The sequence below is a fragment of the Saccoglossus kowalevskii genome, chromosome 4, assembly GCF_978046115.1.
Source record: "Saccoglossus kowalevskii chromosome 4, keSacKowa6.1, whole genome shotgun sequence".
In the NCBI taxonomy this organism is placed as follows: domain Eukaryota; kingdom Metazoa; phylum Hemichordata; class Enteropneusta; family Harrimaniidae; genus Saccoglossus; species Saccoglossus kowalevskii.
In genome coordinates, this window is record NC_140644.1 from 44,272,925 (window position 1) to 44,286,201 (window position 13,277).

At 34.2% G+C, this 13,277-nt stretch overlaps 1 protein-coding gene across 1 annotated transcript in view; it reads right to left on the minus strand.

Moving 5' to 3' along the window:
- The window catches only part of LOC100369653 (elongator complex protein 1-like), a 60,026-nt gene that overhangs the window by 19,510 nt on the left and 27,239 nt on the right, over nucleotides 1–13,277 (minus strand). The window contains exons 9-16 of the mRNA XM_085498172.1: nucleotides 12,062–12,280; nucleotides 10,165–10,341; nucleotides 9,174–9,258; nucleotides 8,030–8,203; nucleotides 7,144–7,345; nucleotides 6,456–6,615; nucleotides 3,877–4,118; nucleotides 2,240–2,457 (exon numbers count right to left, since the gene is read on the minus strand). Coding sequence (XP_085354298.1) covers nucleotides 2,240–2,457; nucleotides 3,877–4,118; nucleotides 6,456–6,615; nucleotides 7,144–7,345; nucleotides 8,030–8,203; nucleotides 9,174–9,258; nucleotides 10,165–10,341; nucleotides 12,062–12,280 — 1,477 coding nt within the window. The remainder of the gene's footprint in view (nucleotides 1–2,239; nucleotides 2,458–3,876; nucleotides 4,119–6,455; nucleotides 6,616–7,143; nucleotides 7,346–8,029; nucleotides 8,204–9,173; nucleotides 9,259–10,164; nucleotides 10,342–12,061; nucleotides 12,281–13,277) is intronic.

Genomic DNA, 13,277 nt, shown 5'->3' on the forward strand with positions numbered 1-13,277 from the left:
TAAAGATATCATTACAAAATGAACAAATCTGAGAGAGATCCACATGTAGTACCTATATATGTAATATTAAAGCAATTGGACTTACGGTTTTCAACAAGAAGTCGAAAATATCACTTTTTACCAAAAATTACAAAAATATTCACCAAAATTAGAGAATTGAAGATATCATTACAAAATGAACAAATCTGAGAGAGGTCGACATGTAGTACCTATATATGTAGTATCAAAGCAATTGGACTTGCGGTTTTCAACAAGAAGTCGAAAATATCACTTTTTACCAAAAATGACAAAAATATTCACCAAAATTAGAGAATTAAAGATATCATTACAAAATGAACAAATCTGAGAGAGGTCCACATGTAGTACCTATATTTGTAATATCAAAGCAATTGCACTTGCGGTTTTCAACAAGAAGTCGAAAATATCACTTTTTACTAAAAATGACAAAAATATTCACCAAAATTAGAGAATTGAAGATATCATCATGAAATGAACAAATCTGAGAGAGGTCTACCCAAGGTACATATACACCAAGTATCAAAGCATTCAGGCTTGTAGTTTTCAAGAAGAAGTCGAAAAAGTAAAACATTGACACGGACGACGACGGACGACGACGACGACGACGGACAATCACTCATATGATAAGCTCCGCTCGACAAAGTCGACAGCGGAGCTAAAATTTGAATATAATCAGTCAAAGCATTTAAGAGATATGGCTCTAGAAGCCCAATCATTAAAACAAAATGGCCACCAGTCAGCCATTTTGAATCCGATCTGAAAAATAAAATGACGTGCATCAGGAACCCGTAATGTCTAATGTATGTTATGAGTTTGAACAAAATCCATCCATAAATGCAAGAAATGCTTGATATTTGAGGATTTGAGGATAGCCACCATTTGGCCACTTTGAAAAGGACGTCAAACTAATATTGGCTGTCGGCTGAAATAGCTCCGCTTTTAGCAAAGCACATTTCAATTAAAGAACAGAAGATATCATTAGAAAATGAACAATATGTATTGTATTAAAGCAATGGGACTTGCTGTTTTCAACAAGAATTCAAAAACATCACTTCATCAAATTCACCAAAAATGACAAAAACAATCATCAAAATTAGATAATTGAAGATATCATCATGAAATGAACAAATCTGAAAGAGGTCCACATGTAGTACCTATATATGTAATATAATAACAATCGGACTTGCGATTTTCAACAAGAAGTCGAAAATATCACTTTTTACCAAAAATGACAAAAATATTCATCAAAATTAGAGAATTGAAGATATCATCATGAAATGAAAAAATCTGAGAGTGGTCCACATGTAGTAACTATATATGTAATATCAAAGTAATTGGACTTGCGGTTTTTAACAAGAAGTCAAAAATATCACTTTTTACCAAAAATGACAAAAATATTCACCAAAATTCAAGAATTGAAGATATCATTACAAAATGAACAAATCTGAGAGAGAGAGGTCCAAATGTAGTACATATATATGTAATATCAAAGTAATTGGACTTGCGGTTTTTAACAAGAAGTCGAAAATATCACTTTTTACTAAAAATAACAAAAATATTCACCAAAATTAAAGAATTGAAGATATCATTACAAAATAAACAAATCTGAGAGAGGTCCACATGTAGTACATATATATGTATTATCAAAGCAATTGGTCTTGCGGTTTTTAACAAGAAGTCGAAAATATCACTTTTTACCAAAAATATTCACCAAAATTAGAGAACTAAAGATATCATTACAAAATGAACAAATCTGAGAGAGGTCTATATGTAGTACATATATATGTAATATCATAGTAATTGGACTTGCGGTGTATAAGTGTATAAAATTATAGAAACGAAAAATCTGCATTAAAATGATTTAAGTGTCTAAAATTATTGAATACATAGTGAGACCTATAAATCTCATGAATGGATTAACAAAAATACAAATATCATCTGTTGTCAAATTGTCTCTCACAGACCAACACTTGATTTCACTATCTTTGATGATAAGTAAAATGTGCTAATTTAAATCCATGCAATTGTGTGAAATAACAATGGAACTCATTGTTTTTTGCCAAATTCGTGACCTTAAAAACCAGTGAAAAGGCTCAAACATTAAAATAGTGAAATTAGTGATTTCTACCATATTCTGTTGTATTTCATTCTATTCTATTCTCATGTTCTTTCTAATGTGATTTATTTATTGTGTTCTGTTTGTGTACTTGACACTACTCACTTAGAATGACCTATATTCTCCAATGCAATCCGTACAGCATCACAGACTTTATCCACTTTATCATTTCTAATTAGTGAGGGATGTGGAATCCTGTCGCTATAGTAACTGATGTACATCGTAGTTGTCACATCTTCCTTTTTCAAATCAGCTAAGAACAGATTAATGTGATTGATTGAGTCCAGCTGTGATACAAATTTATCTACATTGTCTAGAAATACCTGAAAAAATAAATACATGGTGTAATATTTAATTTAACAGACTATGTAATAAATGGAACCACTAAAACACTATATATAGCTTCATTTATACTCCTGGTTCCTATTGCACCACAATCACTAAACATGATACACCCATGTAGACTGATCAAAAATTAGATTCATATCCAATCGGTGTTTCCTCGTAATACACACAGCTTCATTTATATTACTCCTGAACCCTAATATACCACAGTTATTTATACTATCCCTGCATACAATGATACACACCTGTGATCAAAAATTAGATTCATATCCAATCGGTGTTTCCTCGTAATACACACAGCTTCATTTATATTACTCCTGAACCCTAATATACCACAGTCATTTATACTATCCCTGCATACAATGATACAAAGCTGTGATCAAAAATTAAATTCATATCCAATCGGTGTTTCCTCGTAATACACACAGCTTCATTTATATTACTCCTGAACCCTAATATACCACAGTTATTTATACTATCCCTGCATACAATGATACAAAGCTGTGATCAAAAATTAAATTCATATCCAATCGGTGTTTCCTCGTAATACACACAGCTTCATTTATATTACTCCTGAACCCTAATATACCACAGTTATTTATACTATCCCTGCATACAATGATACACACCTGTGATCAAAAATTAAATTCATATCCAATCGGTGTTTCCTCGTAATACACACAGCTTCATTTATATTACTCCTGAACCCTAATATACCACAGTTATTTATACTATCCCTGCATACAATGATACAAAGCTGTGATCAAAAATTAAATTCATATCCAATCGGTGTTTCCTCGTAATACACACAGCTTCATTTATATTACTCCTGAACCCTAATATACCACAGTCATTTATACTATCCCTGCATACAATGATACAAAGCTGTGATCAAAAATTAAATTCATATCCAATCGGTGTTTCCTCGTAATACACACAGCTTCATTTATATTACTCCTGAACCCTAATATACCACAGTTATTTATACTATCCCTGCATACAATGATACACACCTGTGATCAAAAATTAAATTCATATCCAATCGGTGTTTCCTCGTAATACACACAGCTTCATTTATATTACTCCTGAACCCTAATATACCACAGTCATTTATACTATCCCTGCATACAATGATACAAAGCTGTGATCAAAAATTAGATTCATATCCAATCGGTGTTTCCTCGTAATACACACAGCTTCATTTATATTACTCCTGAACCCTAATATACCACAGTTATTTATACTATCCCTGCATACAATGATACAAAGCTGTGATCAAAAATTAAATTCATATCCAATCGGTGTTTCCTCATAATACACACAGCTTCATTTATATTACTCCTGAACCCTAATATACCACAGTTATTTATACTATCCCTGCATACAATGATACACACCTGTGGACTATGATCATAAATTAAATTCATATCCAATCGGTGTTTCCTCATAATACACACTGCTTCTTTATATTCCAGCATATCAAGATGTTTTTTCACGGCTGACAGTATAAGTGATCTTGGATTAATCACTTCTAAATTACCACGGGGCATTTGTAATATGATCTTGGTATCACTGGGAACAGCAATAACGATTCGCGATCCTCTTTCTAACTGATGAGTGTTTAGTTCCTCTGATTTACCTGCAAGAAGAATACAAGAATTATACTATGAAAAATCAATGGGTGTTTTTGGTGTCACAAGTCTGATGTGACAACCGTAGATCATATCACAAGTCTGATGTGACAACCGTAGATCATATCACAAGTCTGATGTGACAACCGTAGATCATATCACAAGTCTGATGTGACAACCAGAGATCATATCACAAGTCTGATTGACAACCCTAGATAATATCACAAGTCTGATGTGACAACCGTAGATCATATCACAAGTCTGATGTGACAACCGTAGATCATATCACAAGTCTGATGTGACAACCGTAGATCATATCACAAGTCTGATGTGACAACCCTAGATCATATCACAAGTCTGATGTGACAACCGTAGATAATATCACAAGTCTGATGTGACAACCATAGATCATATCACAAGTTGATGTGACAACCGTAGATCATATCACAAGTCTGATGTGACAACCGTAGATAATATCACAAGTCTGATGTGACAACCATAGATCATATCACAAGTCTGATGTGACAACCATAGATCATATCACAAGTCTGATGTGACAACCATAGATCATATCACAAGTCTGATGTGACAACCATAGATCATATCACAAGTCTGATGTGACAACCGTAGATCATATCACAAGTCTGATGTGACAACCGTAGATCATATCACAAGTCTAATGTGACAACCCTAGATCATATCACAAGTCTACTGTGACAACCATAGATCATATCACAAGTATGATGTGACAACCATAGATCATATCACAAGTATGATGTGACAACCAGAGATCATATCACAAGTCTGATGTGACAACCATAGATCATATCACAAGTCTGATGTGACAACCCTAGATCATATCACAAGTCTGATGTGACAACCATAGATCATATCACAAGTCTGATGTGACAACTGTAGATCATATCACAAGTCTGATGTGACAACCCTAGATCATATCACAAGTTGATGTGACAACCGTAGATCATATCACAAGTCTGATGTGACAACCGTAGATCATATCACAAGTCTGATGTGACAACCGTAGATCATATCACAAGTCTGATGTGACAACCGTAGATCATATCACAAGTCTGATGTGACAACACTAGATAATATCACAAGTCTGATGTGACAACCGTAGATCATATCACAAGTCTGATGTGACAACCGTAGATCATATCACAAGTCTGATGTGACAACCGTAGATCATATCACAAGTCTGATGTGACAACCGTAGATCATATCACAAGTTGATGTGACAACCGTAGATCATATCACAAGTTGATGTGACAACCCTAGATCATATCACAAGTCTGATGTGACAACCATAGATCATATCACAAGTCTGATGTGACAACCATAGATCATATCACAAGTCTGATGTGACAACCATAGATCATATCACAAGTCTGATGTGACAACCCTAGATCATATCACAAGTCTGATGTGACAACCATAGATCATATCACAAGTCTGATGTGACAACCATAGATCATATCACAAGTCTGATGTGACAACCGTAGATCATATCACAAGTCTGATGTGACAACCCTAGATCATATCACAAGTCTGATGTGACAACCGTAGATCATATCACAAGTCTGATGTGACAACCCTAGATCATATCACAAGTCTGATGTGACAACCATAGATCATATCACAAGTCTGATGTGACAACCGTAGATCATATCACAAGTCTGATGTGACAACCGTAGATCATATCACAAGTCTGATGTGACAACCGTAGATCATATCACAAGTCTGATGTGACAACCGTAGATCATATCACAAGTCAGATGTGACAACCGTAGATCATATCACAAGTCTGATGTGACAACACTAGATAATATCACAAGTCTGATGTGACAACCGTAGATCATATCACAAGTCTGATGTGACAACCGTAGATCATATCACAAGTCTGATGTGACAACCATAGATCATATCACAAGTCTGATGTGACAACCATAGATCATATCACAAGTCTGATGTGACAACCGTAGATCATATCACAATTCCAATCATAGTGAGCGAAGCAAAATATCAAATGTTTGTGTTGCACTTGATATCCAGAATGAGTGTACATATCAAACATCATATCTTTGATTTCAAGAAAAGTGGCCTATTATTGTTAAATTTATGTAGCTAATATGTTTTTATGAAAATTTTTGAAAGCTTTATTTAAAATATTTATTTTTATGAAAAAGGAAATGAAATTGCAAAAGACTAATATTTTCAGCATAATGATGAAATCAAGTTGATAAATCAGGAACTAATCAACTCATCATACATTCCATAAATTCACGATTTCCTAAATTGAACACCAGAGGGCACAGTTGACTCACCTTGCTCAGGGCTAGACAATAAGCTAATGCATTGTAATGTATGGTTATGTGTAGTTAACAATAGATACTCATCATGAACACTAAATGAAGTACAAGTAGATGACAATTCAGTATCATTTGCATATAGGCGAAATCTTTCAGTGAGTCCGATAAGAGTTTCCTGTAGAAATAAATATACCATTAGCAGATTTCTGGCACATATTTCCAATTCTCGTTCCGCTCGTTCCACTCGTTCCGCTCATGCTGGTTGCTCACTGTCTCATTCAATAAATGCCCTAAAATAATACAGCTTTAATTGTGCCACTATATATGATGTTTCAAAATTTGATGTGGTCTGATACATAGATATTTGTATATTATTGCACAACTAGCCACAAACAAGACGTACTTGAATAAAAATACCATGTGACACTGAAACGAGTAAAATTCAAGTTTTCTGCATCAAAATGGCCTAATTTCTGTAAAGTGCCTCTCTGTAGAAGAGAGGGCTATAATATTTTACGGTTACCATAGTTACATCAACCCATTGAACACTTAAAGCAGATTTTGTCAACTCACCCACAATTTGTAGTCCATTGGGGAAGAAGTTAGTATGTATAGACTGTGAAGGAACCTTTAGTTATAGCTATGTTCTTGGATATAACCTGGTAAATTACTATAAGAAAAAATTTGTTACAAAAAAACTCACCTGACCATTGAATTTTGCAATTCCCATACTAACACATCGTTGTGGAAATTTAACTTCTAAACCTTTGTCAGTCGTCCATGGTGATACACTGGAGTTAAGTGAATCATACTTCAACAAACTACCATCTGTAAGCTGAATAGCTACATTATTTGCTTGGTTGCCATGGATTTGAAAAACCTGTCCATCTACTATTGTTTTACTCCTGAAAAGGCAAAATGATGATGGTTACGGCATAAACTGGTTTAACTGACATAACTGTATGCTGCAAATATAGATACACTTAATTAATCCTTGTGTCTTTGATATTCTTTTCAGGAGTGCAAATTTTTATTTCTAAAATTTGTCATAACCCATCCGACATATATCGATAACCATCTGCATAACTCAGTAACCCATCTGACATAACTCAATAACCCATCTGACATAACTCAATAAGCTGACATAACTCAATATCCCACCTGACATAACTCAATAACCTGACATAACTCAATAACCCACCTGACGTAACTCAATAACCTGACATATCTCAGTAACTCGCCTGACATAACTCAATAACCCACCTGACACAACTCAATAACTCACCTGACATAACTCAATAACCCACCTGACATAACTCAATAACCCACCTGACATAACTCAATAACCCATCTGACATAACTCAATAACCCACCTGACATAACTCAATAACCCATCTGACATAACTCAATAACCCATCTGACATAACTCAATAACCCATCTGACATAACTCAATAACCCACCTGACATAACTCAATAACCCACCTGACATAACTCAATAACCCATCTGACATAACTTAACTCATTTAACGTGACTCAATAACCCACCTACCAAAAAATTAGAGCAAGGCACAGTGAAACCAAAAACTACCTTACATATACAGCATTTTCTTTAGTTAACTTGTCTATTCCTAATTCCAAGATCACAGACTCTTTCTGACCAGTTTCTATGGCAACCACCAGCATGGTTTCCATGCTGATCCATGCCAAGTGCCTTAGATACAATGGTTTTCTCCATTCCAATGGCTGACCATTCTTCATAATTCTATAACAAAGCAACAAGTTATTTTGATTGACAATTTCTCTCGAAAAGGCACAGTTTCAATAATAATTTGAATCTATTCATTACAAGACATTTTTTTATCACTGTACTGTACTAGATACCATATGGTATAAATAATTACAATCATCGCATTGGTGATTGATTCCAATCATTTTTTTTCTGTTGTAACTGTGATAATAAACATATAACTGAGTAGTAGTCAGTTGTCGATGCCAGATCAGTCATACTAGTATTAGATTAAATCAAACACCTTTAATTCAAAAGGAATCAGTGTGTCAGTCTGCAGTATATAACACTTTATCTAATAAAGACTATTAGTTTAAAGTTAAAAGAAATAGATAACTTAGCCTTAAATTTTGATTTTTAAGTTTTTAGCCATACTTATAGAATTTTTCACTGATACAACTGCTACTTTTTTTTATTAAGATTTGTCCATGTACATCCAATTATTGGTAAATAAAAAACCTCAAAACATTGACAAAGTACTGTCTCTTTGCAATTACTTTTCTTTGTTATACACAACAATAACCACTATTATATGTATAGGTTATTAATTCACAATTAGAAATATACTCAAGAAACTATATGGTTAGTTTGGTTTACATAATATTATTTGTCATTTTCGAAATGAATAAACAAACAATAACATTTTTAAAAAGTTTCCAGAAAAGAAATTAAAATAAGCATTGCTTCATGGGTAAATTTGTTTATTTGTTTGACCAGTTTTCAAAAAATTTCTGAGAATTTATTTAACAACACGTGTTTTAATAGAAATTGTGCAGGGTCTGGCAATGGAAAATAACATTCTCTATTGATATTTATTTAGCAATGCGTAGTGCTTTAGAAAGTAAAATTGTCACTGTTATAATAGCTTATTTCAAGAGACATGATGAGAGGCTGTAAACAAGATATTATTCTACTGTGAGGACATGGAAACATGTCAGACACTAACCTGTAAATGCCCTGTATTTTATGAGTAGAAACCATGGTTTTAAAACCATTACCACCGGCTCCATCAAGTCTCACTGATGAGTTATCTGAAAACACATATGCAGAATTTACTATGACATTACAATTCTGTGTCAAAATATAAGAATTGCATCACATAACTCAACACAGACTTCCAGATTACACAGGTCCAGTTCAAACAGGATTCAGTTTATGCAGAATTTCACAAGGTCTGATCAAAACAGGTTCAGGTTCAAGTAACACAGGCTTTATTTTAGGCTGATTTCCAGTTTACAATGGGTTGAGTTTACACAGTGTTGAGTTTACAGTGGGTTGAGTTTACAGTGGGTTGAGTTTACAGTGGGTTGAGTTTACAGTGGGTTGAGTTTACAGTGGGTTGAGTTTACAGTGGGTTGAGTTTACAGTGGGTTGAGTTTACAGTGGGTTGAGTTTACAGTGGGTTGGGTTTACAGTGGGTTGGGTTTACACAGGGTTTGGTTTACAGTGGGTTGAGTTTACAGTGGGTTGAGTTTACAGTGGGTTGAGTTTACAGTGGGTTGGGTTTACAGTGGGTTGGGTTTACAGTGGGTTGAGTTTACAGTGGGTTGAGTTTACAGTGGGTTGAGTTTACAGTGGGTTGAGTTTACAGTGGCTTGAGTTTACAGTGGCTTGAGTTTACACAGGGTTGAGTTTACAAGGGTTGAGTTTACAGTGGGTTGAGTTTACAAGGGTTGAGTTTACAGTGGGTTGAGTTTATACATGGTTGAGTTTACAGTGGCTTGAGTTTACACAGGGTTGAGTTTACAATGGGTTGGGTTTACACAGGGTTGACTTTACAATGGGTTGAGTTTACACAGGGTAGAGTTTACAGATAAAGTATTCAGTTTGAGATTTGACTACTAGGAATTTGATAAATTAATTAATTAACTTAATTCACAATAGCTGTTATAGCAATTTGTTTTAATTGGTAAGAATAAGATATAATCAGTACATACCTTGTGCTATTAAATCATAGATAACCAATCTTTCATCTGACAGCAGAACTGCAACAGAATTGCAGCACTCTGGTGGACCGAAAGTGACGTTATTCACAGGTGCTGGCAGCTGGAGTGAGTAGGCACACATTGGAGGTGGCACCATCATATAACGGAATGGTGTCATTAATAGAGAAGCTGCAAACAATACAATTCAGTTTTAATAGTTATAGATTATATTTGTAATCTTTAATAAGGAGTGAATAAGAAGTGATGAGAATATAGATCCATCAAACCAAACATCACTTCAAAAATATTGTGGTGTCATATTTTTAAAAGAGACGATCATTTTGCAATGCATAGCTAGTTGTATATTTAACCTTTTCACCACGAGTTCCCTCTTTTTATCACAAATTCACAAAAATAGTCCCGTAATAGAAGATTGTGACAAAAATAGCCAAATTTGTTGAGTAAAAACTGAAAATTGACTAAAATTTTGTCCGTTGGCGCCAAAATTAGAGTTCATTTTCAAAAATATTGAAAAGTAAAAGAAATGAGTGCAAAAAAATTAGGGCAAGAAAGTCAGATGGTGAAAGGTTAGATAGAATACAAATGCAATATAGGTAGCAAACATACTAGCTCATTATCATATCTAGTTCCTTGAAAATCTATCACATGTATCAACAAATTTGTTGTTACTAGATTGCATGCTATTTACACCAACAAAATCAACACAATTATGGGGCAATGGGTATTCAAATACGCTGTTTTGAGTTATGGGGCAATGGGTATTCAAATACGCTGTTTTGAGTTATGGGGCAATGGGTATTCAAATACGCTGTTTTGAGTTATGGGGCAATGGGTATTCAAATACGCTGTTTTGAGTTATGGGGCAATGGGTATTCAAATACGCTGTTTTGAGTTATGGGGCAATGGGTATTCAAATACGCTGTTTTTAATTATGGGGCAATGGGTATTCAAATACGCTGTTTTGAGTTATGGGGCAATGGGTATTCAAATACGCTGTTTTGAGTTATGGGGCAATGGGTATTCAAATACGCTGTTTTGAGTTATGGGGCAATGGGTATTCAAATACGCTGTTTTGAATTATGGGGCAATGGGTATTCAAATACGCTGTTTTGAATTATGGGGCAATGGGTATTCAAATACGCTGTTTTGAATTATGGGGCAATGGGTATTCAAATACGCTGTTTTGAGTTATGGGGCAATGGGTATTCAAATACGCTGTTTTGAGTTATGGGGCAATGGGTATTCAAATACGCTGTTTTGAGTTATGGGGCAATGGGTATTCAAATACGCTGTTTTGAGTTATGGGGCAATGGGTATTCAAATACGCTGTTTTGAATTATGGGGCAATGGGTATTCAAATACGCTGTTTTGAGTTATGGGGCAATGGGTATTCAAATACGCTGTTTTGAGTTATGGGGCAATGGGTATTCAAATACGCTGTTTTGAGTTATGGGGCAATGGGTATTCAAATACGCTGTTTTGAATTATGGGGCAATGGGTATTCAAATACGCTGTTTTGAATTATGGGGCAATGGGTATTCAAATACGCTGTTTTGAATTATGGAGCAATGGGTATTCAAATACGCTGTTTTGAGTTATGGGGCAATGGGTATTCAAATACGCTGTTTTGAATTATGGGGCAATGGGTATTCAAATACGCTGTTTTGAATTATGGGGCAATGGGTATTCAAATACGCTGTTTTGAATTATGGGGCAATGGGTATTCAAATACGCTGTTTTGAATTATGGGGCAATGGGTATTCAAATACGCTGTTTTGAATTATGGGGCAATGGGTATTCAAATACGCTGTTTTGAATTATTTTGACCATGATTCACTGTGTGACTGCAGAGTTTTAACTAGAGTCAGAAAATGTATTATTACATTACCTCCATCTATGACAGCTACATATGCATTATCTTCTGGTGATTTCCAGTTACTATGATGAGTTGCCCAGGACCATGTATATTGTAAGTATTGCCCACCATTCATGATGGTATGAAGTGTGTATGCATGTTCCGGGTCCCACTGAATCGCAGCTATACTTGATTTAAAATGAAGATTCTGCTTCAAATACCAATGGTAATTACTACATGTCCACAACTGGACTAAAGAAAAGAAACATAATGAAAACATTAATACCAATGGTAATTACTACATGTCCACAACTGGACTAAAGAAAAGAAACATAATGAAAACAATAATACCAATGGTAATTACTACATGTCCACAACTGGACTAAAGAAAAGAAACATAATGAAAACATTAATACCAATGGTAATTACTACATGTCCACAACTGGACTAAAGAAAAGAAACATAATGAAAACATTAATACCAATGGTAATTACTACATGTCCACAACTGGACTAAAGAAAAGAAACATAATGAAAACATTAATACCAATAGTAATTACTACATGTCCACAACTGGACTAAAGAAAAGAAACATAATGAAAACATTAATACCAATGGTAATTACTACATGTCCACAACTGGACTAAAGAAAAGAAACATAATGAAAACATTAATACCAATAGTAATTACTACATGTCCACAACTGGACTAAAGAAAAGAAACATAATGAAAACATTAATACCAATGGTAATTACTACATGTCCACAACTGGACTAAAGAAAAGAAACATAATGAAAACAATAATACCAATGGTAATTACTACATGTCCACAACTGGACTAAAGAAAAGAAACATAATGAAAACATTAATACCAATGGTAATTACTACATGTCCACAACTGGACTAAAGAAAAGAAACATAATGAAAACATTAATACCAATGGTAATTACTACATGTCCACAACTGGACTAAAGAAAAGAAACATAATGAAAACATTAATACCAATGGTAATTACTACATGTCCACAACTGGACTAAAGAAAAGAAACATAATGAAAACAATAATACCAATGGTAATTACTACATGTCCACAACTGGACTAAAGAAAAGAAACATAATGAAAACATTAATACCAATGGTAATTACTACATGTCCACAACTGGACTAAAGAAAAGAAACATAATGAAAACAATAATACCAATGGTAATTACTACATGTCCACAACTGGACTAAAGAAAAGAAACATAATGA